Source organism: Myxocyprinus asiaticus, chromosome 25 (genome assembly GCF_019703515.2).
Source record: "Myxocyprinus asiaticus isolate MX2 ecotype Aquarium Trade chromosome 25, UBuf_Myxa_2, whole genome shotgun sequence".
NCBI lineage: Eukaryota > Metazoa > Chordata > Actinopteri > Cypriniformes > Catostomidae > Myxocyprinus > Myxocyprinus asiaticus.
The window spans coordinates 577,165-604,688 of NC_059368.1; the positions used below are offsets into that span (position 1 = coordinate 577,165).

The 27,524-nt window shown below is 38.8% G+C and overlaps 1 protein-coding gene across 1 annotated transcript; it reads left to right on the plus strand.

The window, feature by feature from the left end:
* The first annotated feature begins 1,905 nt into the window (after nucleotides 1-1,905).
* On the plus strand, nucleotides 1,906-22,800 carry LOC127416452 (bromo adjacent homology domain-containing 1 protein). Its single transcript, XM_051655824.1, has 7 exons — nucleotides 1,906-2,048; nucleotides 11,099-12,707; nucleotides 16,186-16,538; nucleotides 17,363-17,522; nucleotides 17,986-18,065; nucleotides 20,441-20,532; nucleotides 20,611-22,800. The coding sequence occupies exons 2-7, from the start codon at nucleotides 11,126-11,128 to the stop codon at nucleotides 20,795-20,797; spliced, it is 2,454 nt and encodes an 817-aa protein (XP_051511784.1). The 5' UTR covers nucleotides 1,906-2,048; nucleotides 11,099-11,125; the 3' UTR covers nucleotides 20,798-22,800.
* The last annotated feature ends 4,724 nt before the right edge of the window (nucleotides 22,801-27,524 follow it).

Genomic DNA, 27,524 nt, shown 5'->3' on the forward strand with positions numbered 1-27,524 from the left:
TGTCTTACGGCAGCTGTGTGGAGTTCTGACCATCTGCAGAGGTGGAATTTTGAATCTGATTTGAGCTTCGGATATGTTGAAATATTTGTGCGACTAGACCGTATGTGATTGCTCGACTGAATGTGATTTATTTATCTTAAAACTATGAGCACGATGTGAGAAATACTGACAGTTTATGTGCTAAACACCTGCTACTTCTACAGATTGGACAGTTATGAAGTGAAAAATATACATATAAAAACAAAAGGATTTGTCTTTAATTGTGTACATGTCATTTATTTCTACACTCTATTTGCTGAATTATTGTTATTAGGCAACTATGAATTATAATGATAACTATAAAATTAGCATTGATAATGACAATAATATAAAAAATAAGGGAATCTGAGTAAATATGAATTATGAATTTTATCCTAAATATCTCATGCAGTGTTGTTTCTAAAACAAGATTAATCAAATTGATCTTGCTTTAAGGATTTTTAGATATTTTTACAGGAAAACAATACAAAAATTATTATCAAGAATATGATTTTTGCCCTAATATCAAAGGTCTTACTAGAATACAGAAATTATGATCCAACGTGAATTTTCTTGATATAAAAACATGATCGTGTCTGGTAACATGTGCATGTAAAATGTCTAGAAATAGCATTTTATCTTAGCGTAAAACTGACAGTTTACACCAGGTTTATTTCTATTTCTTCTGCTCCAAACTTACTTCAAACGTACTTCTCTGTCTGCTCGTATGAATGTAACACATCATAAGAAAGTGTTTCACCGCTGTTCAAATGCACTTTGGATTGCATCATTTATATGTATAAATGTTTTCCATCTGAAAGGACTAAATATTAAATGAAACAAATGTCAATAAAATGCAAAGTAATCTCTTCAGTAATCAAAATACTTTTTGAATGTAACTGTATTCTAATTACAAATGATTTAAACTAGTAACTGTAGTGGAATACAGTCACTTATATTATGTATTTTAAATACGTATTCCTGTTACATGTATCCCGTTACTCCCCAACCCTGGTCATGCGCTTTAGTAAAAGTGTTTAGATGTCATAAGATAGCATTGTGTGAGGAACAGGGTGAAAAGTAAGTGTTTATGAACTGATAATCTGCCGATTTACTTGTGACTTGTGTGAAAGTGAATAAAAGTCATTGCTGTTGTAATGCCTCTAGTGTTCATTTCACCAGAAAATTGCTGTGTTACGTACAACAGGCCACATTAAAATCATTTAGCAAAAATGGATTCTATGGCCAGGTTGGGAATGCCACTGGGGGAGAAATAGGAGTCATCGGAGACAGTAAAAAGGCGACTTAACAAACCAATCGAATTTAAAAATGTAAAATTTTCACTCAGTATCCATACTTTCACTTAAGTATAATCTTTTGAGTACTTTTTACACCCCTGTATATATATATATATATATATATATATATATATATATATATATATATATATATATATATATATATATATATATATATTATAGTATGTATATTTAATCAGTTTTCCTCTGTCCCACTTTACCAGTATTGCCTGATACAATCTGGGATTAGGTCACAAGATGTTCTTCAAAGGTTCTTCCTCCTAGTATTTAGTATTTCTTCGTTTTTGCTTTAGACTAAGGCAGGAGACATCCTAAGCTTTATATAAAGGTATAGTTTCTGGTTATATGTCATTTAGATCATCATTAAAAGTGCCAGGAAAAGTAACGTTTCCAAGTGTCGCACTTCGCCCATTTTCAGAGCGGCGCGTTTATTAATGAATCACGGATCATGTTTTAGATCCCAGTGTGTTTTTGTTTTGTTTTTCCCACCGATACTTTAAGTGGGTTACAAGTGTGATCACATTGACAGACACTTCTTGACACATTACTGAGAAGTAAATGCAGCTCTGCTCATTGGATGGTGTGTGTGTCAGCATCAGCATGTGTGTGTGTTATTGGTTCAGATGAAGTTCAGAGCAGAACCAGGAAGAGCGACACCAGCAGCACTGACACACAGCAGAACCTTCGACGCTTCACGCGGATCGTGTGTTAGTAAGTACACATTTATGCGAATTCAACATGAAACTGCTCTCGGCTGTGTGTTCGAGATCGTTCTGTATTCGCTCTCTTTAAAGCACGAACGTGTTGTTTGCGCACAGACGATTAAGGGCGGATTAAATTATGACGTGATGTCGTGAGTTATTGCTGGATAGTGCGTAACTGCAGTTCTGGACCAGTGTTTGAGTTTTTAGTCTAATATGATGATGATGATGAGAAAGAGGATGATGTTGTTGTTGTTGTTGTTGTTGTTGTTATTTGTGGTCATAATGTATGCTGACGTCAGGCCAGCACGCGTCGGCCTCTCGTGTTGATGAGCGAAAGACTGCGACAGTGTAACAAACTCACGTCGCAATCGGATCGTAACAATGTAACAACGAGCGGCGGGGTTCAGCTCTCGCGCTCATGTCCGGGGAGACCGACACCTGCGATCCGAACCTGTTGCAATATTAGACAAGTGATTGACACTATCACACCTGCATTTGAATCATTGTTATAGCGTGAGGTGTATTGACTGTTGTTTATCTCTTGTAAGGTTTTCAACTATATTTGATCACCTTTTCAGCAGTTCTGTTTGAGGTCTCAGAGACCCAAAGGCCATTATAATAGCTCAAAAACATTGAAGAATCATGTCATGAAAATGTCACATCATTTCTGTTTGGGGTCTCAGAAACTGCAGATATAAAACATGAATAAATGCAGTGAATGCTCAGAGAGATACAGTCATAGCAAAAGTTTATTTGTAAGATTGATTGTATTTGTTGTATAATGTGGTTTTGCTTTTTAAGTCATATTGACACAAAACAGAAGTTACATCACTGTCCTGTATACCCCTTGCCTTTCTGAAAAGTGCAGCTTTGATACAACAGAGATATCAAGGGTTTTGATAAGGAAGATATTCAAATAATAGGTTCATTTTGACATCATGTCAGTACATCATTGGGGTCTCTGAGAATCTAAACATAAAGACAGTAAAGTAAATAGCTCACCTAGAAATTCGAATTTGTGTAGTTTTTTCTCCTCTATTTTTAGATTCATTTCAATCATTTAAAATGTCCCGTGGTGTGACAAATAAGTATAAATATTCCATGCAGTCTCTCATTTAGACAGGCATAAAATTGCATGTATAATAATTAAGCAACAATTAGGAAAATGCTATTTAAAATAGCTTAATATTAGTTCACCTAAAAATGGAAATTCTGTCACTACTCTTCCAAACCTAACATCTTCCAAAGATGTTCACTTTTATTGTATGGAAAGAAAGTTGCTTCAATAAAAGTGAATGGTGACTGAGGCACACAGAAAAGAAAGGCATACTTTTAGAGCAACATGGGTAAGTGAATGATGACAGAATTCTCATTTCTTGGGTGAACTTTCCCTTTAAGATGTCACACCGCAGGAGACATGATAATGGCATGATAATTACCTGACAATGATTCAAATCAGTTGGATTCATTGTTGCTTTTGTTAAACATTTGGCTGGCCCCTTTGAACGGCGTTAATATTTCAAGTAGATGTAATGTAAGATATAATGAAGGGGTTCAGTGAGATTTATAGGCAGAAATGAACATTTCTAGTTTTGTGTTGGCATTTATGTGCCCATTTTATTCATACAGCTTAACTAAAGACCATACAAATCAATATGAACAACTGATTACATGATAATAATGTCATGATAATCAATGAACCAGCTAATAACATCTGTCAGGGATGACCATGATTTGAACAGCTGAGAAATATTTCAGTGGTGTGTTCTGAACTACTGTATTATGAGACTTATTAACAGAATTGCATCATGTTACCTGATTTAATTACTTCTTACATTCTAATAATAATATGGGAAGGCCTTTAAGTGAGTTCAAGATAATTCCTGTTCTGTACCATCGAAATCAATGTTTAGTTATAATCATCTGACTACTGTACATATTGCCAAAAAAAAAGTTTTGTTGTTAATGTTTTTTTTTGTTTTTTTACGTTGTCGGATTAAGAGTGTCCTGATGTTCAAGATCAAAAGTTAAAGGATTCAAGTATTTTTATATATTTATCAGAAATGTTTATCAGAAATAGCCTATTTCATAACCAAATATTGAACTGCTTTTGCGTCTGATGTAGACGAGGTGTTACAGAACACAGTTTGGAACAGTTTGGTTTTTTTATATTTCCAGTTGGACGTAATGAAAGTCATAACTCGCACGTCAGTAATATTAGGCTATTTCAGTAACCGCTCTGACTGATAAGTGTCATTAGTAAGGGACCTGCACAAAGAAATCCTTTGTGATCTTTTGGTACATCAGCATGGAGTTATTGGTATCCGGACACTGCAGCACTTAAATTGTACTTAATCTCTACAGCACGTTTCCCAAAAGCATCATTTTCTAAGTAGCATGTTCTTAATTAACAGATTTACTTAGAGATATGTGAGTAATGTGACCCTACAGTTAATAAATAAATCATTAAAATATGGTTAACAGAGGAGATTAGAGTGGGAGAGTGCAATGAGCGGTTCACTCTCTCTCTTCCTCCTCCTCCTCTGCCTCCCTCCAATGGATGGTTCAAATAGTCCTGTATTCTGTTTACATGGCAGTCACAAATTGCATGCTGCATAATGGCAGTAATGTCTTCAAGTGCACAGTGCCTACAACTGTATAACCAGATGATCTAATAATATTTAAATAGGTATATAGTTCAGTAGCCTACTGATGTCCATCATTTAATCCTGTTTTATATTGATATTCAAATATCAATATATCACGATACTTCTCCTCATGATGTTGTATCGATACTTTAGATCCCTGTATGGATATTTTTATTCAACTATTTGTGTATTCATATCATGTCCAACAGTTCAATAAAGACGAAGCAGGTCGTCTAAATAATTGCGAACTCAGAGAGACACTTCTATATGAGATGCTGGTCCTTATGTGTTTATCACTAGGGTCATGCAAAAATACAGATTTTCCGACTAACTGCGATCTTCTTTTAATCATATCAACATCGATTCTTAAAATCCCAAAAGCAATCTTTTACTCTATGCGCAGCACTTTACAATGAGACTATATCACTCACAGATGTGACTTAAAATGTCAAATAGGAAAAATTAGGCATCTAAACTATAAACACACACACACATATATACAGTATATACACACACATGCAATTTTTTAACATCATATTGATGGAAAACATGACATTTTTATATTTTTAAAAGCTAAAATAATAATAATTTTATCACACATTATACATTTGCACATATACAGTGAAATTTTTTTTTTTCACATATCCCAGCAAAGCTGGGGTCAGAGTGCAGGGTCAGCCATGATACAGCACACCTGGAGCAGATAGGGTCAGGGGCCTTGCTCAAGGGCCCAACTGTGGCATCTTCGCAGTGCTGGGGCTTGAACCCCTGACCTGTAACCCAGAGCCTTAAACGCTGAGCCACCGCTGCCCCTGTCTGAAATGTGACCTCTGTAATGAAAAACTACTGCTAAAAAAACATCAGCTGAGAGAGAATTTCTTTCATTTGTAAGCAAAATGGACATAACTGAAATATACCAGTATGAATTGTAAAAAATTGAGAGCATGTGAATCATAAGGAAATCGAATCATGATTTTGTGGTATACACCTATATATCGTATTGTGATATATGTATCGTGATATGTATCATATCGTGAGGTGGCTGGCAATACCCAGCCCTACTGATTAGTGGTGTTTACCGTATCCAAAGACTCAGACGCTCCACTTTGCTGTTCTCCACCGCATCACTTTGATGTTACTTTTCTCACGATTTATTCTCAAAATATTACGACATAAATTTCATAATGATATGACTTTATTCTCGTAATTTTGACTTTATTCTCAAAATATTAGATTTTTTTTTACGTGGCACTAAAGCGCTGTCATAGGAATCGGATTACACTGGAAACTATGTATGTTTGTGGCACAGATTTAAAAGAACTGGTTCATACATTTACATTTATGCATTTGGCAGACGCTTTTATCCAAAGCAACTTACAGTGCCCTTATTAAAGGGACAATCCCCCTGGAGCAACCTGGAGTTAAGTGCCTTGCTCAAGGACACAATGGTGGTGGCTGTGGGGATTGAACCAACAACCTTCTGATTACCAGTTCAGTGCTTTAATCCACAACTGTATGTTTCTTGCTGTAGATTCAAAAGAACCGGTTCATAAGAATCATTTGTTCGGAAATGGGACTACACTGGTCGCACTGTATGTTTCGTGCTGTAGATTCAAAAGAACCTGTTCATAAGAGTCATTTGTTCGGGAATCGGACTACACTGGTCGCACTGTATGTTTCGTGCTGTAGATTCAAAAGAACCGGTTCATAAGAGTCATTTGTTCAGGAATCGGACTACACTGGTCGCACTGTATGTTTCGTGCTGTAGATTCAAAAGAACCTGTTCATAAGAGTCATTTGTTCGGGAATCGGACTACACTGGTCGCACTGTATGTTTCGTGCTGTAGATTCAAAAGAACCGGTTCATAAGAGTCATTTGTTCAGGAATCGGACTACACTGGTCGCACTGTATGTTTCGTGCTGTAGATTCAAAAGAACCTGTTCATAAGAGTCATTTGTTCAGGAATCGGACTACACTGGTCGCACTGTATGTTTCGTGCTGTAGATTCAAAAGAACCTGTTCATAAGAGTCATTTGTTCAGGAATCGGACTACACTGGTCGCGCTGTATGTTCCGTGGCACAGATTCAAAAGAACCGGTTCATAAGAGTCATTAGTTCAGGAATCAGACTACACTGGTCACACTGTATGTTTCTTGCTGTAGATTCAAAAGAACCGGTTCATAAGAGTCATTTGTTCAGGAATCGGACTACACTGGTCGCACTGTATGTTTCGTGCTGTAGATTCAAAAGAACTGGTTCATAAGAGTCATTTGTTCGGGAATCGGACTACACTGGTCGCGCTGTATGTTCCGTGGCACAGATTCAAAAGAACCGGTTCATAAGAGTCATTAGTTCAGGAATCAGACTACACTGGTCACACTGTATGTTTCTTGCTGTAGATTCAAAAGAACCGGTTCATAAGAGTCATTTGTTCGGGAATCGGACTACACTGGTGGCGCTGTATGTTCCGTGGCGCAGATTCAAAAGAACCGGTTCATAAGAGTCATTAGTTCGTGAATCGGACTACACTGGTCACACTGTATGTTTCTTGCTGTAGATTCAAAAGAACCGGTTCATAAGAGTCATTTGTTCAGGAATCGGTCTACACTGGTCACGCTGTATGTTTCGTGCTGTAGATTCAAAAGAACTGGTTCATAAGAGTCATTTGTTCAGGAATTGGACTACACTGGTCGCACTGTATGTTTCGTGCTGTAGATTCAAAAGAACCGGTTCATAAGAATCATTTGTTCGGGAAACGGACTACACTGGTCACGCTGTATGTTTCATGACACAGATTTAAAAGAACCGGTTCATAAGAGTCATTTGTTCAGGAATCGGACTACACTGGTCGCACTGTATGTTTCGTGCTGTAGATTCAAAAGAACCGGTTCATAAGAGTCATTTGTTCAGGAATCGGACTACACTGGTAGCTCTTTATGTTTCATGCTGTAGAATCAAAAGAACCAGTTCATAAGAATCATTTGTTCGGGAAACGGACTACACTGGTAGCTCTGTATGTTTCGTGCTGTAGATTCAAAAGAACCGGTTCATAAGAATCATTTGTTCGGGAAACGGACTACACTGGTCGCACTGTATGTTTCATGACACAGATTTAAAAGAACCGGTTCATAAGAGTCATTTGTTCAGGAATCGGACTACACTGGTCACACTGTATGTTTCGTGCTGTAGATTCAAAAGAACCGGTTCATAAGAGTCATTTGTTCAGGAATCGGACTACACTGGTCGCGCTGTATGTTCCGTGGCGCAGATTCAAAAGAACTGGTTCATAAGAGTCATTAGTTCAGGAATCGGACTACACTGGTCACACTGTATGTTTCTTGCTGTAGATTCAAAAGAACCGGTTCATAAGAATCATTTGTTCGGGAAACGGACTACACTGGTAGCTCTGTATGTTTCATGCTGTAGATTCAAAAGAACCGGTTCATAAGAATCATTTGTTCGGGAAACGGACTACACTGGTCAGCTCTGTATGTTTCGTGCTGTAGATTCAAAAGAACCGGTTCATAAGAATCATTTGTTCAGGAATCGGACTACACTGGTCGCGCTGTATGTTTCATGACAGTAGATTCAAAAGAACCGGTTCATAAGAGTCATTTGTTCAGGAATCGGACTACACTGGTCGCTACTGTATGTTTCGTGCTGTAGATTCAAAAGAACCGGTTCATAAGAATCATTTGTTCGGGAATCGGACTACACTGGTCACTGCTGTATGTTTCATGACAGTAGATTCAAAAGAACCGGTTCATAAGAATCATTTGTTCAGGAATCGGACTACACTGGTCACACTGTATGTTTCGTGCTGTAGATTCAAAAGAACCGGTTCATAAGAGTCATTTGTTCAGGAATCGGACTACACTGGTCGCGCTGTATGTTCCGTGGCGCAGATTCAAAAGAACTGGTTCATAAGAGTCATTAGTTCAGGAATCGGACTACACTGGTCACACTGTATGTTTCTTGCTGTAGATTCAAAAGAACCGGTTCATAAGAATCATTTGTTCGGGAATCGGACTACACTGGTCACACTGTATGTTTCTTGCTGTAGATTCAAAAGAACCGGTTCATAAGAATCATTTGTTCGGGAAACGGACTACACTGGTAGCTCTGTATGTTTCGTGCTGTAGATTCAAAAGAACCGGTTCATAAGAATCATTTGTTCGGGAAACGGACTACACTGGTCGCGCTGTATGTTTCATGACACAGATTTAAAAGAACCGGTTCATAAGAGTCATTTGTTCAGGAATCGGACTACACTGGTCGCACTGTATGTTTCGTGCTGTAGATTCAAAAGAACCGGTTCAAAAGAGTCATTTGTTTGGGAATGGGACTACACTGGTCACGCTGTATGTTTCATGACACAGATTTAAAAGAACCGGTTCATAAGAGTCATTTGTTCAGGAATCGGACTACACTGGTCACACTGTATGTTTCGTGCTGTAGATTCAAAAGAACCGGTTCATAAGAGTCATTTGTTCAGGAATCGGACTACACTGGTCGCGCTGTATGTTCCGTGGCGCAGATTCAAAAGAACTGGTTCATAAGAGTCATTAGTTCAGGAATCGGACTACACTGGTCACACTGTATGTTTCTTGCTGTAGATTCAAAAGAACCGGCTCATAATAGTAATTTGTTCAGGAATCGGACTACACTGGTAGCTCTGTATGTTTCATGCTGTAGATTCAAAAGAACCGGTTCATAAGAATCATTTGTTCGGGAAACGGACTACACTGGTAGCTCTGTATGTTTCGTGCTGTAGATTCAAAAGAACCGGTTCATAAGAATCATTTGTTCGGGAAACGGACTACACTGGTCGCGCTGTATGTTTCATGACACAGATTTAAAAGAACCGGTTCATAAGAGTCATTTGTTCAGGAATCGGACTACACTGGTCGCACTGTATGTTTCGTGCTGTAGATTCAAAAGAACCGGTTCAAAAGAGTCATTTGTTTGGGAATGGGACTACACTGGTCACGCTGTATGTTTCATGACACAGATTTAAAAGAACCGGTTCATAAGAATCATTTGTTCGGGAATCGGACTACACTGGTTGCACTGTATGTTTCGTGCTGTAGATTAAAATAACCGGTTCATAAGAATCATTTGTTCAGGAAACGGACTACACTGGTCGCACTGTATGTTTCGTGCTGTAGATTCAAAAGAACCGGTTCATAAGAGTCATTTGTTCGGGAATTGGACTACACTGGTAGCTCTGTATGTTTCGTGCTGTAGATTCAAAAGAACCGGTTCAAAAGAGTCATTTGTTTGGGAATGGGACTACACTGGTCGCGCTGTATGTTTCATGACACAGATTTAAAAGAACCGGTTCATAAGAATCATTTGTTCGGGAATCGGACTACACTGGTTCGCACTGTATGTTTCGTGCTGTAGATTAAAATAATCGGTTCATAAGAATCATTTGTTCGGGAAACGGACTACACTGGTAGCTCTGTATGTTTCATGCTGTAGATTCAAAAGAAGCAGTTCATAAGAATCATTTGTTCGGGAAACGGACTACACTGGTAGCTCTGTATGTTTCGTGCTGTAGATTCAAAAGAACCGGTTCATAAGAATCATTTGTTCGGGAATCGGACTACACTGGTAGCTCTGTATGTTTCGTGCTGTAGAGTAAAAGAACAGGTTCATAAGAATCATTTGTTCGGGAATGGGACTACACTGGTAGCTCTGTATGTTTCGTGCTGTAGATTCAAAAGAACCGGTTCATAAGAGTCATTTGTTCGGGAATCGGACTACACTGGTAGCTCTGTATGTTTCGTGCTGTAGATTCAAAAGAACCGGTTCATAAGAGTCATTTGTTCGGGAATCGGACTACACTAGAATCTATGTATGTTTCGTGCTGTAGATTAAAAAGAACCGGTTCATAAGAGTCATTTGTTCGGGAATTGGACTACACTAGAATCTGTGTGTTTCATGACACAGATTTAAAAGAACCGGTTCATAAGAGTCATTTGTTTGGGAATCGGACTACACTGGTCACGCTATATGTTTCGTGCTGTAGATTCAAAAGAACCGGTTCATAAGAGTCATTTGTTCAGGAATCGGACTACATTGGTTACTCTGTATGTTTCGTTGCGCTGTGTGTTTAGACAGTGCTTTAGGTTGTGCTGCCGCCAAATTGCTATAGGAAAGTCTGTTGGAGTATTTTAGTGCCATATTTTTTTATTTTTTTTAAATAGAACCCATTCTTAACAAGAACTGGTTCTTGGTTCCCAACCCCAGCGATGTGACCGAATTGAGTAAAGTTTACCTTTCTACAAATATGCATTGACAAGTACTTGGCAATCTTGAGTGATTACATCAGTCAGTGTGAACGCTTCTTAAAACCAGTTCATGAGTATTATCATTGTAATTTAAAATCGTTTTATCCCATAGGTATTCTCAGGAAGCATGTGATGACCCATGTTTGGAAAAAAAAGTTCCCTCACCAAGTATCATGGTGAGGGGCGGGGCCACATAGAAAGGAGGTTACATGGTGAAACTGTGGGTGGAGTCTGGCCTGCGTGTTTATTGCGAGAAGGCAAGACAAAGGACATGGCAAAAAAAGTCAAGCCAAAACGTTTAATGAAAATGGGTAAAACTAAGAAGGACATATCCAAGAGAAAGCTGAGATCAGAGCGCTATCGGAAGCTTTACCCATTACGGCGAAGGGGCGGTGCTTCAAAGAACAAGGCTGTGAGTTGTCATGTTCTGCTTACTCGTCTAGACGTTTGGGAAGAAGACAACAACAAGGGTAAGGCAGATCAAAGCAGAGTTTCAGGGCACAAAACAAAATCGAAGTCCAACAAGAAAGCAAAAAACAAGAGGGAATCGCTGCATGAATCCACCAAAACTATAAAAGAGTCCACCATTGATAAACCTTTAACTCAGGAGCCACGCAAACGTAGACTAGCCTCTCTCAACGCTGAGGCCGTCAACAGTCTGCTGCTTGATAAAGCAGATGGACCATCTGGTGCCAAATTTGCTAAGAAACAAGGAGATGGTACCACTTCTGCAGAACAATTAAAGACTTGCCCGAACTCAAAAAAGGCCTCGCAAGCTTCTGAGTCTGAGACATGCCAAAATCCCAAGCAGATGAAGAAAGCCAAGGCAGAAGAGAAGGATGACGGTGAACTCGGTCTGTACGCTCCCACACCCAGACGCTTAGCTGGACTCAATGCTGCTGCTCTGCTGAAGCTCACAAGCTCAACGACAGGAAAGAAGCAATGGCTAAAAATGGACAATAAGGGTGTTTGTGCTTCAGAGAAACATGCCGTTCACTGCAAGCCCAAAGTTCAAAAGTCTAAAAAACAAAGCTGTAAGCATCCTGTACTGAAAGGCGGCTTTGAAGTGTGCAAGAATAGAAACTTAGAGTTGAAACTGAAGTATGAAGGGTCTCCGGAAAGCCATCGCTTAACCAAACCAGGGTACCAGTCCCGTAGTATGCTGGGATATCCCCTAAAAGCCGTCAAAGAGGAACAGGTGGAGGCAGAGCTGAGTCCGTACTTTTGCTGTCCACCGGAAGGTTCGGTAGAGTACTGCCACAGGTTGGCACTCTTCCTCGGGCAAAAGGCGTATGGCGAGACCGAGGAGCACCCCGTGACCTCGGTTAAACATGAATGCCTGGTTTCTCCTCCTTCACTGGCACACCCCACCCTCACCCTGAGTGCCCATCCATGCCTGTGTGCAGATCCATGTTACTGTAGTTACTACGTCCACATTGCTCACACTGGGCCACCAGCAGCCAGTTTGAGCTCACAACCACTACCCTGCGCACACAGTCCCTTTTGCCCTCGCGGGGTTTCTGGATCCAAGCTGCTGCCCCCCTCGGTATCACATGCCTCAGGTATCCCACACCACGCCTTCTGTAACTCAGTAGGGTCACCCTGCTACCGCGAGGCCTGTACGGTAAACCGGTACACCTTTAGCACCATGCAGCCGGTCACCAGCAGGGTGTGCCCTTTCTCCATGAACTGCTCCAACTGCAGCCATCCAATCAAAACAGGTAAGACATGATAAAGCCAGTGGAAGTGGTATTTGCCTCTGATGTTATGGTAGCACAATATAACAATGGGTCTGTTCTAAAGCTCAGTGAGCTGCCTTGCTGTCTCCTCCCTATATAGGCAGCTGTCTTCTATGGCAACATCCTTCCTGAAATGATGCCTCATAAGAGACCGATGTAGAACGCTCTACATTGGCGGCAACTCCTCACGTTATTCAAATAGCGCTCCTCACACGGGCGAGAAACTTGTCTCGTAACTGATTTTAATACAGGTAGAGCAAGAGGAATGACGCGGTATTCTAATGAGCATAAATACTTATAGCACACACATTTTTATGATATTAAACTATTTTTATCTACACTTTACAGTATTAAATTGGTTATAAGATTATTTATAATCCAAATTTTTCTCTTGGATTTATTTTTCCACTGAGCTCATCTTGGTGCATTGTGGGATTGCCTACCTGGGGAAGGATACATACAATGCTACCTTAGAATTTTAACGAGATATCTTTAGGAGGCAGCATAATTAAGATAACTCACTTTTGGAACAGCCTTCATGTTGGGAGCGCGCCTATGATGCCTTTAAGTGCTGCCTCTGGAGGACGCTCACTAGATTTTGGAACACACCCATTATATTACACTCAAAAAATTAAGTTATAACCCTTACTTAATTGAACTGTAGAAATGTTTTACAAGTAATTTAATGTCTTTCATTCAGATTTAGTCATTGAGCCAATAATTTAGTTTGATTACGTCAAATTGATTTATTATAGTAGTTTTAACTCAACTTTATTAGGTTAGTCAAACTCAATTTATTAAGGTTTATTTAATAAATGTTCTTATGTTGGTCCAACTTAATTTATTTTATTAATCATAAGTATATGTCAGGTGAGCAAGTGTGAGGACAGTGGAACTGTTGCACTTTCATTTTAATAGCATCAGTATCACTTGAAACTGAAAGTTCATCCTCAACCAAAGCACAAGCACCATTCTTCACCACAATGGTAACCTCCCAAAACTCTAGCATAACAGACACTCTTTTTAAATACCAGTTTAAGAGAGCATTAAATATGAACAAATTTCCTCCTATTCTCATCTTGCTAAAAATACTTCCATTTGACTATTTTCAATGGATAGAACGTAATGAAATCGAGTCGTGACAAAATGTGCTAGAATTGTGTTGCTTTAGTTTATTTTTATTTTTATTAATCAGACCTTCCCAAAATTAAAATCCTCTTGAGACTTTGGTGATCAAAAGTTAAAGATTTTTGAAATACCAAAGCAGGGGTTGGTAACATATGGGTTAAATCAATATACCAGTAGAAATGTGTCACAGAGATTTTTTTCATCGCTGTTATGCAAAATTACACCGTGTGGTAGGGAATGTGCTTTCCAGTCATCTACAAATCACTACAAATCATTATATTCAGTATATTATTTTTATCCGTTATTACTTTTGTGTCATTTTTGCATCAAAAGCTGCCTTCTTGGATTAGAACACATTCTCACACGCGTACATGCTTTACACACACACACACACACATGCACACACACACTCACACACGCAGACACAGACACAGACACACTCACACGCACTCACACACACGCACACACACACACACACACACACAGAGACACACTCACACACGCGCACTCACACACACAGACAGACAGACACACACACATGCACACACGCGCGCACGCACATGCACACACACACACGTGCACCGACACGCACACACTCACACACGCACACTCACAGACACGCACACACATGTGCGCATGCACACACACATGCACACACACACTAACATGCAGACACACACGCACACTCGCACACTCACACACACAGACACACACACACTCACGCGCACACAGACACACACTCACACGCACACAGACAGACAGACACATGCACACACTCACACTCACAAACACAGACAGACACACACATACACACTCACACACACACAGACACACTCACACACATACATACAGTGCACAGGCAGAGAAAGATAGACTGAAGACACGTAAAAATGGTTAAAAGACTATTTCACGCCTCCCAAATGGTTTTCTTTCTTGTTCTTTATGTGTCAAAATAACGGATTGAAATAACAGCATTTTGGAATTATTCTTCAATGTTTTAAAAATGTGTTAAATAACAAAAATATTCCTGTTAACGCAACTTCTGGTTACCGGGGCATGCTTCCATGTGATTTATTTTTTAATAACGTTATAACATCTAAACTTCACTGCTTAATGTCCCCTTTGCTTCTAGTTTAATTTATCCTTATGCTATAATTATAATAGAACTGCATCATTAGCACCTGTAGGCCAATACCCTGTCAGCCATCAATACATCCTTGTAAAATATTAAGAGTTCACAAGCATTTATGAACAAAAGATAAAGAGGAAGTCATATCTATCGCATTCTCTTAAATAGTTACATTCTTACATGCTTATCTGAAATGCCTGCCTGGCTGCTGTCCTCACCCTGTCCTATATCCACATAAGCCAGACAAAAACAACTGATCATTTCTATGGACGCCTTTAACACCTCTACTGACTCCACATATTTCATGTTTTTTAAATTCATATGATAGTTTTGTGTGAGGAACAGACTTACAGACTGAAATTGCAAATGTTGTCAGCCACTGACTGTGTCTTTTGAGACACACTTTTTTCTTCCAGCAGGGGGCGCTTGACAGCTCTGAAAACCTAATCCTCAATCCATCCGCATTAAAATCTCAGAACTTTTTATAACTCATTGGAGACATTTTACACTGGATAGTTATTTTAAATAAAAACTGATAATTTTTCAAGGATTTATACCTGTGAATGGAAATCTGCCTCAGCAGTATCAATAAAAGCATTTTTAAAATCAAGTAAAAATAAATGACTGTGACTGGCCCATCCTGGCTAGCGCTGAGGAAAGGAACAGGTACCACGTGACACCGCTGTCTACACCAGAGGGGATTGTGCGACACTTGTTTGGCTTTACCAAACCAAGAGGGAGGACTTCAGATTTTTGTCTGATTATGACCTACTCAAAGTCACGCAATTGCAAGCCTTACCGGTATCTCACACTCAATTATTTTCAATGTTGATTTAAAATATATAAACAAGGACAGACCTGTGATTGAGGGGGACAATTCACCCCCTTTACTGCATTGGAAAGGGACGTGCATTAACGAATTTGACGTTAAGGATGCCAAACAGATCAACCGTATCTTTGCAAAACTTTGACGTATTGACATGCAACTTGCTATGTATCATTGCCACGGTGTCCTCCCTGAATGTACAAACAAGTCTGGTGAAAATGACACCTACTGGCCAAAGTACATAAACATGGCCAAAATAGTGATAGCTTTGAAATGCATCTATATTAGATACATAAATAATAACAGAATTATGGACTCCTCTTTGAAAGTTTTGAATGAATGCTGATGGATAGTCTTTCTCACATTGTGTTTTTTAGAAGGCTACACCTCATCTCAAGAAGAACACAGTCGCACATTACTCGTTCCTCCAGCTTTGCCTCTATCTCGCCCCCGTGTGCCCAGAGCAAACCCGTCCTCATCGGCTTTGCCACGTCTTCTTAACACGCTGTCAGACCACACACAGGCAGAAGTCCGGCTTAAGGTGGCTAAAGAATGCCCTCAAAACACCAAACCACCCAATGGCTCGCTCGCTATGGGCCACACAAAACTATCCCAGAAACAACCAACCACCAGTCCGGCAAGTGCCAAACAGAAGAAGGTGAGCCGTCGCCGGGTCACAAACGGATGGCAACCTGTTGGAGTGCCCACGGAGAAGGAGGTCTTTATTGCGGTGAGTGTTTTCAAAGGGGATTTCACTGAGAATGAAAGATTTTGAATATTTTCTTGAGAAACAGTTTCTTAGACGTCTTATGTTTATTTTGTAAAAGTGGTAGATTTCAAATGTTTAAATTGGAATGCTACATTTTGCAGCAAAGTTAATCATTTACCAACTCTGATATGAAATTGATTCAAAGTAAGAATGTTTCTTAGTGAAATGTTTTATAAAGCAGAAAATATAATGTTAGCAATAGCTCAGTGTATCAAATCGTTTCACTTTAAATACATTTCTATTTGTTAACATTAATTAATGCGTCAGGTATCATGAACTAACAATGAACAATATTTTACTACAGTATTTTGTAAGTAAGGGATAGTCCATGGTGAGGTGTGCGTTAAATGATTTTAATGCACGATGTGGAGCCGTAGAACCACCCAACGCAAAGCGGAGTGCATTCAAGTCGTTTAACGTATATCTAGTTGTGGATTATCACGCTTATACCAATGGTCACTTGCCAGCATTGATTAGTACGGTATCTATTAAGGCTGCACGAGTGATTGAAATAAGATGAAATCATGATGTGGCATTGCACGATTACTAAACTGCAAAAGACTGTTTTATAAAACTTGATTCTTCATTCAGAGCTTCAGTCAGCGATGTGTGATCGAGCAGCGCCCTCTAGCGGGTGTGTGATGAGCAGCGCAGCAATTAGACATTCCAAACAACCAGAATAGAGTATTCAAATAGAATAGATACAAGTAGCAGTAATTAAAAATACCGGTAATCTAAAATGTCATGATGAGCATGCAGTTGTTTTACCTGTAATCATTTTTCAGGGCGATGATGAGACGGTACTGCGACAGTGTTATGAAGGAGTCGAGCGAGATGGTGACGTGATCAGGGTTCGTGACACAGTGCTCTTACGATCTGGACCCCGCAAGAAATCCCTGCCGTATGTGGCCAAGATTTCAGCTCTGTGGGAAGATCCCAGATCAGGTGATAAAGACAGCATGTCATTTATTCATTTATTATTGTCACAGCAGTTGTGCAGCTTAACATTTTGTAGTTGTTTACAGGAAATAAAGTCATGAACTTTAAACTACAAACCTGTTGTTCACAAATCAACATTCAGTTTTTGTTTACTTTTAATTAAATGCTTTTCTTAAAGTTTGTAGTTACATGAAGTTAATGCCTGTGGGTGTCTATGCCCCATGTGAATGACAAATATGCTTGGAATGTGGTTTTACTTTGAGAGAATATTGCAGCTCTTCAGACTTACTACTGACATGACAGATTGTTCACCCAGTTTACCCCTGTATCTTCATTCATACACGTCTGTGTCTGAATTTGCACATTACACTGAAGTTAAAAAACTTCTCAAGGCGGTGCTAATCGCTTCTCTACCCAGCTGGACTGTTGGCTGTCCTGCTGTGTTCTGACGGTGTTGTTGTTGTTTCAGGAGAGCTCATGATGAGTTTATTCTGGTATTATCGACCCGAACACACGCAAGGAGGCCGAGATCCCAGCATGCACTGTGAGGTGAGACACTGACTTCAAATATTGCATATTTTGTCCCATTGAAATGCACATTTGAGAGTAAAGTGATGATTTTGAGCTAAATTAAAGTGTTCTGACTCCTTGACAGATTCAGTTCAGCTGTGCTTGGTAATTGTTCGAGGTAGCAGGAAGTGCAGTTTCATTCCACTTTTTCCCTGCTTGCCGGAAAACAGCAGCACATAATCAGAAAGAGAGTTAGTTGCATTCTGGAGCTCTGTCGTAGTTTTAACCTCCTGAGACCCCCGTGTGACTGCTGTGTGCATTTTCCATTTCCCTTTTTGACTTGTAACTAGTAGCACCTAATAAACAAGCAAAGAAAAAATAATATTCTAGAGTAAATAGTTTTCTTAAAAATGATGTCCTCATATATGGACAGCGGGACTAATTTGTGAAATTTTAAATAATATCAAGCTATAGAAAGTCCATAATAAACCATTTTTCATCAAATTGCTTATTATGTGTCCAGGAGTGTTAATTATTCATGTTTTTGAGATGTTACAGACATTACATTCTGATTCAAAGTAATGTCCAGCATCATCCAATCACTGTCAACCATGTTAAAATAAAATGATACATTATAAATTCTGAATCTATGTACTGATTATCATTGTCCCATGTCTGTCAAACATGTTGAGTGATCCAAACATCATCTGCAGCCTGAAACTGAACTTTTGATCAGATTTTAGGAGTGAATGCACTTAACTGCATAGAGAGCTATAGGATGCTCCCTTGCTCCCTATTTAGTGAATGACTTAACCTCCAGTGTGCTGTCTGTCTGCACTGGTCTCAGAACAGTTTGAAATGCACCTTATTTTCATCCTAACTCCATATAAAGCCTCTGAAAGACACATTTTCAGCTTTTGCATGAATACATTTATTCTCAATGTGATAATGTACAGTAAATATATAAGAATGCATTTATTAATGTTAATGAATAGAACCGTATTGCACAGTGATAACACAATAAAATACTGTATTAAAAGTTTATATTAAAATGAAGAGAAATGACCCACAGATGTGTTAATGTTGAAAGTTATTCAAAATAACATGTTTTTTCAACTTTTGAGGGAATGTGGTTCTAATTTCCACATATGTGGACATCATGTTTATCAGCGCGCTGACGTGCGATAAATGAATGGATTTTTTAAAGTAGCATATCAAACAAAACTACAGATGCTACTCTTTACAACCAAATAGGTTTCGATCAAAAAATTTAAAGAGGTTTCTTTCCAGAGGCTCTTTTGTTGGCACTGCGCTCGTAGGAGAGCTACACGGAAATCGACGTCACACTGTTGTGTCACGTGATGCGGTGCACCAAAAGTTTAACCCTTTTTTTTTTTTCATAATGGTGACAGCCCTGTGGACTACTTTTTTTGGTGATTACATTTGTTTTATTGATTCATCTATTAAACAAAGAAAAGCAAAACATATACAAACAGAATCAATATTTAACCTCCACTATTACCCCCACCCTGACCTCCAACAACACCCCAGTGGTCACATGATTATATACACACAAAAAAATAAAAAATTAAATAATAAATAAATCACACACATTATCCACTACACCTCTCTCTCCACTGTCCCTCCCCGAGGGCCTCCAAAAAAGCCAGATATTTGCCCCATTTCCCCACTAACAGGTCTAAATTCCCCAGTCTTCTAGATGACCTCTCTTCAAAAGCTGCCATCCTGCCCATCTCTGAACACCACTCCTGAAATGGGGGCGCTTCAGCTGACTTCCAACCCCTTAAAACTGGGGGGTGTCTGGCGATCTGTCTGGCGATCATAATGCTAGTTAGAACCCAGTTTTTTATGCATTCATCCCCCATATTAATGACCGCCCCATCACCTAAAATACAGAGTCTGGGGCAGAATGAAATTTGAGTGCCCAATACATCACATACAAAACTCTGAACCTTCAACCAAAATTCTTGGATCTTAACACACCCCCAAAAAACATGGGTTGTGTTCCCATCTTCTGATTGGCATCACCAGCAGGTGGGTGTGTCTTTAAGACCAAGCCTATACAATCTAGAGGGGGTCCAATAGAATCTGTGTAAAATCTTGAATTGCATAAGATGCATCCTTGCATCTCTAGCAGAAGTTTAACACTTAAATGACAGCGTTGAGTCTTGTGAACAGTATTCAGTCAGTTTTAATTCATTTAAATTATGCGTTGCGTATAGCGAAGCCAAAATACAACGTCCACACATGTGGACACGGGGTCGCATGAGGTTAACATCAGTGCATATCTCACTCTGCACCCCTAAAAGTGTGGTGATGAGTTTTACACGGGCAAACACCAGTCGCTTTTTCTTGTGAAAAGATACAAATGTAGTTATTGTGTGTCGTTTCAGAATGAGATCTTCGCCTCTCGACATCAAGATGAAAACAGCGTGGCTTGCATTGAAGACAGATGTTACGTTCTGCCATTAGCACAGTACTGTAGGTGAGTCTGGTCACCATCAGAGCACTCTGTCATGTGTTTGCTTATAGAAATGACCTATAACGACATCTGATGTTGCAGATTTTGTGCCTTGGTCAAGCGGCGATCGGAGGGCATATGCGACAGCACCCCGGTGGTGCCCACCCCTTCAGACAGCGGCATCCCTCCTCACCGCCTCGTGCCCGATGACGTCGACCCTGAGCTGGTGTATCTGTGCCGACACGTCTACGACTTCCGATACGGCCGTATCCTGAAGAATCTGCAGTAAAACTGCCACACCACCGTAAGTCTGTATCGCACACTGAAAGGGACCCAGTGAGAGGACAATCCTACATGAGGTCCAACGAAACACCCGATTCAGAGGTATGTGGGATCATTATACGGACAGAACATGTTGATCGACTTTACTGGGCGAGAAGTTGACAATCTGTCCTAACCCTAACTGCCAATGCAAGGACTTCCCATTTAACACAAAAGAATAAGAGTTCATTTCTTCAGAGACTCATTGAAAGTTCGCTCTGTGTATCAGTTCGCTGAAGGTTCAAAGGTCATGTACACTGGACTGTCACACTGCTGAAGGCCAATGATCAAAGATCTGAGGGATCTGAAACTATGAAGCAGAAGTTGCTGAGTTAAAATATCTCCATTAGTTTGGAAACAGAGTTAGAGTGAAGAATCGACCAGTACCAGACCCCCTAAAACCCAAACCTGTCAGTCCAAGAATACAGGATATTGCAGCTGACCTGTGATTCTGTGAATTATCACCTTTAACATGTTGGAAATAGACTATGGTGTTTACGAGACCAGAAGCCGAGATCTGGATGCGATCAAGACTGAAAGTTTTAAGACCCAGAACAAAACACTGAGGCCTCCCTTTACACCTGGCATTAATATGCATATACAGAAAGTACCAGCATGGGCGGCGCTAGGGGTGGGCTACTAGGGGCTTAAGCCCTGAATGTTTTTAATCTAAAGTTGATACTAATATACATATATTTATACTATTAAGTAATACGAATATAAGTTAATGATTCCAGGTCTGTCTACATAGTATCGATAATACCAAATACTGACTTAGTTCAGTACACACGTGCGCTGTCATTGTTGGGCGGCTGCTTTCCAACACTCGTGTGTTTGTGCGCGCATGCAAGAAGAGCGCTCGTGACTCGCGATTGTCTGGACATTTGAAAAATTATTTTATTAAAGGAATATTCCGGGTTCAAGCTCAGTCAGCAGCATTTGTGTCATAATGTTGATTACCACATAAATTAATTTCGACTCGTCCCTCCTTTTCTTTAAATGTGTGTTCCAGAGAGACACTTACAATGGAAGTCAATGGGGTCAATAATCTGTAAACGTTAAAATACTCAAAAGTATAGAAACAAGACATAAATAATGGCTGTGTCTCGTTTGGATGGATGCGTCCTCCGGAGGTCGCATTTGTCAGCCGCATACGTCTCGTTTCAGAAAAGCGGGTAGGACACTTCGAATGCAGCCTTCAAATGCGACCTTCTCTCACGGGAATTCGGAGGATGCATGAGGTGTATCCTTTGTGGAGACTCACAATACTTTGCTTCAATTTGCCCGTAAATATGACGTTCAAACGCAAGGAATGTTAATTCCCAAGTTGAAGTACTTCAGTAGTTGGGTGCAGAGTATATAATATGTATAGTTATATGAATATATAATTAAAATAAAGTATTAGACTAATAGTACACCTGTAAAATCTATTTTATTTTCTCTTTACATCATTATAACTCTCCTAAAATGTACCTCATACATTCCCTTCTAAAGGGACTTTGTCACCTTCTCACTCAAAGCGCTCGCGCTTGTTAAAGAGTGGCGTGCTGTCATAGCAACCATGTTACGTTCCGTTTCTGTTTGTCCTACGAAGGCCGTCTCGTTTAAACGAGGCTTGTTTAAAGGAGGACACTCGGTATACTGCAGCCTTCAAAGGACGCGTCTTAGCTAGCATGCAGCCTTCCAAACGAGACACAGCCAACATGTGTGTTAACATGATTTTAGTGTGATAAAATCACTTACTAACCACATCTGTGGAAAGTTATAGACAATTTTATAACTTCATTGCCCTTAAACCCTAATATGACTGTAAATATGATGATTTAAACAACTTTACAGCTCAAATAATACATGAGTTTTAACAGAATTAATGTAAGTGCTTTTATAAAAGTCTTTAAACCCTCCAAAAATTGGCCCCATTGACTTCCATTGTAAGTGTCTCACTGGAACACACATTTAAAGAAAAGGAGGGATGAGTCGAAATTAATTATTGTGGTAATCAACATTATAACACAAATGCTGCTGATTGAGCTTGAACCCGGAATATCCCTTTAAGACATGATGCTGTGAACCTCACAAACTGGCAAATATAGCAATTATTTTTCTCATGAGTACCTATTTTAGCTAGAGATCGACTGATATTGATTTTTTACAACCGATACGATACCGATTATTTGTATGTTTACACATCAGATAACCGATATGCAAAACCGATTTTTAATTAATTACATTTTTTATTTCATCTTTATATTATTAAAGTGAAAAACAGAGCTTGCACTCAAGCAGGACAAAGCTCACATGTATTTAATTATTTCTTTAAAGGTTCCAACAGTGAATAAATGTGCACAATTTTTAAATTACAACTATAAAAACATACCATAGTTTTTTGCATAGGCTAATAAAAACAACAGCAATGGTAGTTGCAACATCAATAATAATAATAATAATAATAATAATAATAATAAAAGGCTAAATTAATTGAAAACGTGATGAGAACACAAATAAACAACAAGGGAGTCGACCAACTTTGCACAAATTCCATTTGAAACTGCAGTTTCACTACAGCACTAAAGACGACTCGTTCACTGGAATAAGGATACATTCTCAGGAAAGTGAAAAACAGTAAATGCAGGGTCCATTTCGAATGGCATCAGAATTATTAATAATGTCTTTGTCGGTCTAGTTCATAGGAGATGCTTATGAAATACCTGCTGACAGAGCGCTGTTTGAGTGTTTTCCAGTGAGCGGCACGTCTGGAGCCAATCAGGGAGCAAATGACATGAACATCTCATCAACGCCGTCATTGTCACCCAGAGCAATTTTAGACATGTTTATTGTGACACGAGTATGAAGTTCTATGCATTCATGCAAAAATGATCCTTGAATGGCATCACAGAGATAATGCATTAATTTCCACAGAGCTGTAATCATGTAGATGATGATTCATTGCAAAATAAAGTAAAACAGTAAATGTTAATATGATTAAGGGAATTTGAAATAAGTTTAGCGGGCAACATATGCCCAAGCATCTAATGAGCACAGGCAACAGAGAGTTAAATTAAACCGTTTTATTTCCATCATGAACTCAACCAAGGCTTCGATATGATTAAAGTAATGTTACGTCTTTAGCAGTTTGGCAGGAAACACACAAAACTGTCAGTTGTACCCAATGTGCTTCAAACCAGACCAGGAGAGAAACGAGAGATTTGAAGTGTTTTCCAATGGAATAATTCATGGGATGTTGTTCTTTAAATCAGGTGACAAGACATCAGTGTATGCCCACAACACTGCAACGCAACCTCATTACATTATTAATTATCTGACGTAGTATTCAGATGAGGAAAACACTTTTGCATTTACACCTGTGGTCAGAATCCGTCCCTGAACACCTCCGAATGTGGTTTTAGTGATCCAGTCACAATGTGACGTTGGGTGCATAGTTAATATTTAATGGGGTCAAGTGCTATCTTATTGCAATCCGATCACTGAAAACATATTTGAATGCCAGGTGTAAATGAGACTCCGACTAAAGCCATGCTGATGTGACCAACACAAGATCAAGCTCTCTGTTGCTCAACTCATTCTCCATTTTATTCTGTGAGATAAGAGTAAATAATGGGCAGAAATTGAGCCATCCAATGGACGATGTGTCTGTAGAGTTGACCAACGAAATGAACCAAAGGATGACACAGTGTTAATTACAACATTGAGTGTAAAATCCACGCACACATGCGCTTTCACGTCAGTTACTGTGTTGAAGAGCAGGACACAGTAATGTCAAGTTCATGTGATTTTTAAGGCGATCTATATATGTTTATAATGTATTAAAGTGAAATTTTGGATTCAAATCCCCTAGATCAGTGTTTCCCAACCCTGTTCCTGGAGGCCCCTAACACTACACATTTTGGATAACACACTTGATTCATCTCATCAGCTCATTAGTGGAGACTCCAAGACCTGAATGGGGTGTGTCAGAAATGTGCAGTGCTGTGGGGCCTCCAGGAACAGGGTTGGGAACCACTGATCTAGTTTATATAATGAGTGCACAAAATCTATTTTTAATATTTTTTGATGAACTCCGTCTGCACCGTTTTCCCCCAGAGAAATTGCACTATTGCTTTGCTTGATCAGAGTCTTTTTCTTAGTTTTGCTACCAATATAATTAGTTAGATGCACAGCCTGAATTTGTTCAAAACAGCTCCAACGTAGTTTTGTAAGTAACGGAAGTGTGATGGAAATCATCACATCATCGCAAACTCTTTATTGAAACTTGTCAACCATGTCACTTTAGTGCATTTTATTATTTGCATTCATCGTTGTTTTTTCCTGCTTTTTCCAGAACAGACCTGAGACTCATTTTTAGGTCATGACTGGTTAGTGCACCTTACCATGAACACACATGGTTCATGAGTCACCCAATGTCATTTTACATCAAATGTATTTCAAATAAAAGCCCTTTAGTATTTTCAGTTCATTTCTCAATTCAGCCCATGGAGTGCAGTAGATATTGTGTGATTTTCAGCATTTCTGGTAATGTATCGCACAATCCCTGATCAAAAGTTCATCATTGAAGTTCTTTATTAATTAACTGTGTCCAGGTCGTACGAGCAGCAGTTATTTTACCTGGTTTAACATCTCTACTTCATTAAAATCACTCACGAGATCAATCAAACTAACTCAGCTGCTCATCTGTGGGTTTCAGGGTTTGTTTACGAACATTTTCTAGAGTTTATATATGATAAATGTGTCGAATAACCAGAACCAACCCTATTCACTGCTACACATTTATAGTAGGAACATCTCTAAAACAAATCACATTGTTCTGTTTTAAACGGCCCTTTTCTTAATTGTTGAAAAAGCTCTGCCCCTCTGCTTTCCCATTTCAAAAAGATGTTTTTATTAAATGTGTTTCTAAAGCTGAAATATGCAATATGTTTCTAGGACTATTTTTGAGAGAGAAAAATCTATTTAAAGTCCTGCAATTTTATCTAATTGAAGGATTCTCTTTCGTTTTGGATTGTAAAATGCCCATGAAGTTTGAAGTGCTTGAGAGCCATTACTAAATAATGTATTGAAATGTACATACAGTGATTAATAAGGAAACACCAGGCCATCTTTTTTAAATGAGCTTATAAAGCGTTGCACAGTGCATTTATGATACCTTAGAGATTTGTAATTGTATTTAAAATGTATTCAAATTATTTAACATGGAGTAAAAACGCATATTAATATCTATATTTCAAGTCATCTTAGTTTTAAAACATGTTTTGAAGTGCTTTTGCAGTTTTGTGATCAATAAGTGCAGTAGTTTTTTTCCCCCATTTTTTGAAATGTTTGTGTTTTATTATGAAATGATGAAGTCTTCATGTTGCAAATTCAGATGTGGTCTTGAGTTGATGTCAAGAGGTTCAGACCAAAGCACATCATAATCAGGTCAATTATGTATTTGTGAACACATGCTGTAGACCCTGTAGTAAGAAATCTGGAATTAAAGAGTTTGTAATCCCTACAGTTACATCTGTTTCAGATATGGTGTAAAACGAAGGATATTGTATTTGGAAGCATGTCAGATCTGAGTAATTAACTCTGTTACACTGGTTTATCAAGGACTTAATGATACTGAGCCTTATGACATTTTCTGTATATGTCATGTGTTTTTAATCTTTTTTTTTCTTCAGTATGTCTGTGATGCAGCTGTAATGTTTGTAATATTTGTTGTCACATTCACAAACACCTGAAGTGAACTCATTGGGGAAAATTCCAGTTCATTCCAAGTGCGTAGCCAGGAAATTACTTTTGGGTGGGCCTCAATAAAAATGGATGGGCCACATTTTTTTTTTCACCAAATGTTCCTTAACAACAGAGAAACGGCACATTCAAACAGTTCTTTCACACTTTCAGAAATCAGAATTCATGCATTTTTTTAACTGTTTTATAAATATATATTTGAAGTCAAAGAATAATCTCTAATATTCTGGGTGGGCCTGGGTCTAATTTAGGTGGGCTCAGGCGCACCCCGCCCCACCCTTGGCTACGCCTCTGGTTCATTCCAGTGAGGGATTCGTTTTTAGAACTGATGTGTGGATTTGAGCCCCTCTGATCATGAGTGTCGATAAGATGTTCTGAACTAGTTCTGTAAGAATCTTTCATTTGGATAGGAATATACTGGATTTTCCCTGATTGATAATTAGTTCATACTAACCAATAAAAAATTATTTTATTTGCCCATGTTCTGACCAACAACAACAACAACAACAACAACAAAATTCTTTTTTTTTTTTTTTTTTTTATTATTATTATTTGTTTTTTGTTTTTTTATCCTGTGCATCTCTTTTGACAGATTTGGGATTTGTTTTATTTTTATTATTATTATTCAAATGTTTCATTTTCCAGTGACATGGATCCCTGCTGATTGTTGTTCAATGAAAGAGTATTTATAAAATATCAAATTAAAGTTTTTTTGTGAAAACTGCAAGTTTTCTGTTTGTTGATGCTCCTTTCACTACATTCATATTATTTACAGTCGCATTACATCACAGTATATTCTAATTACATCATAGTGCACAGAAAATGACCTCACATCCTCTTTTACTGTCTGTGACGTCACAAGGTCTGTTGAACACGTTTTCTGCAGTAATGAAACGAGTGTCTCCTTGTTGTTTAGAATAGAATACTAGCACACTGAATACTGAAAA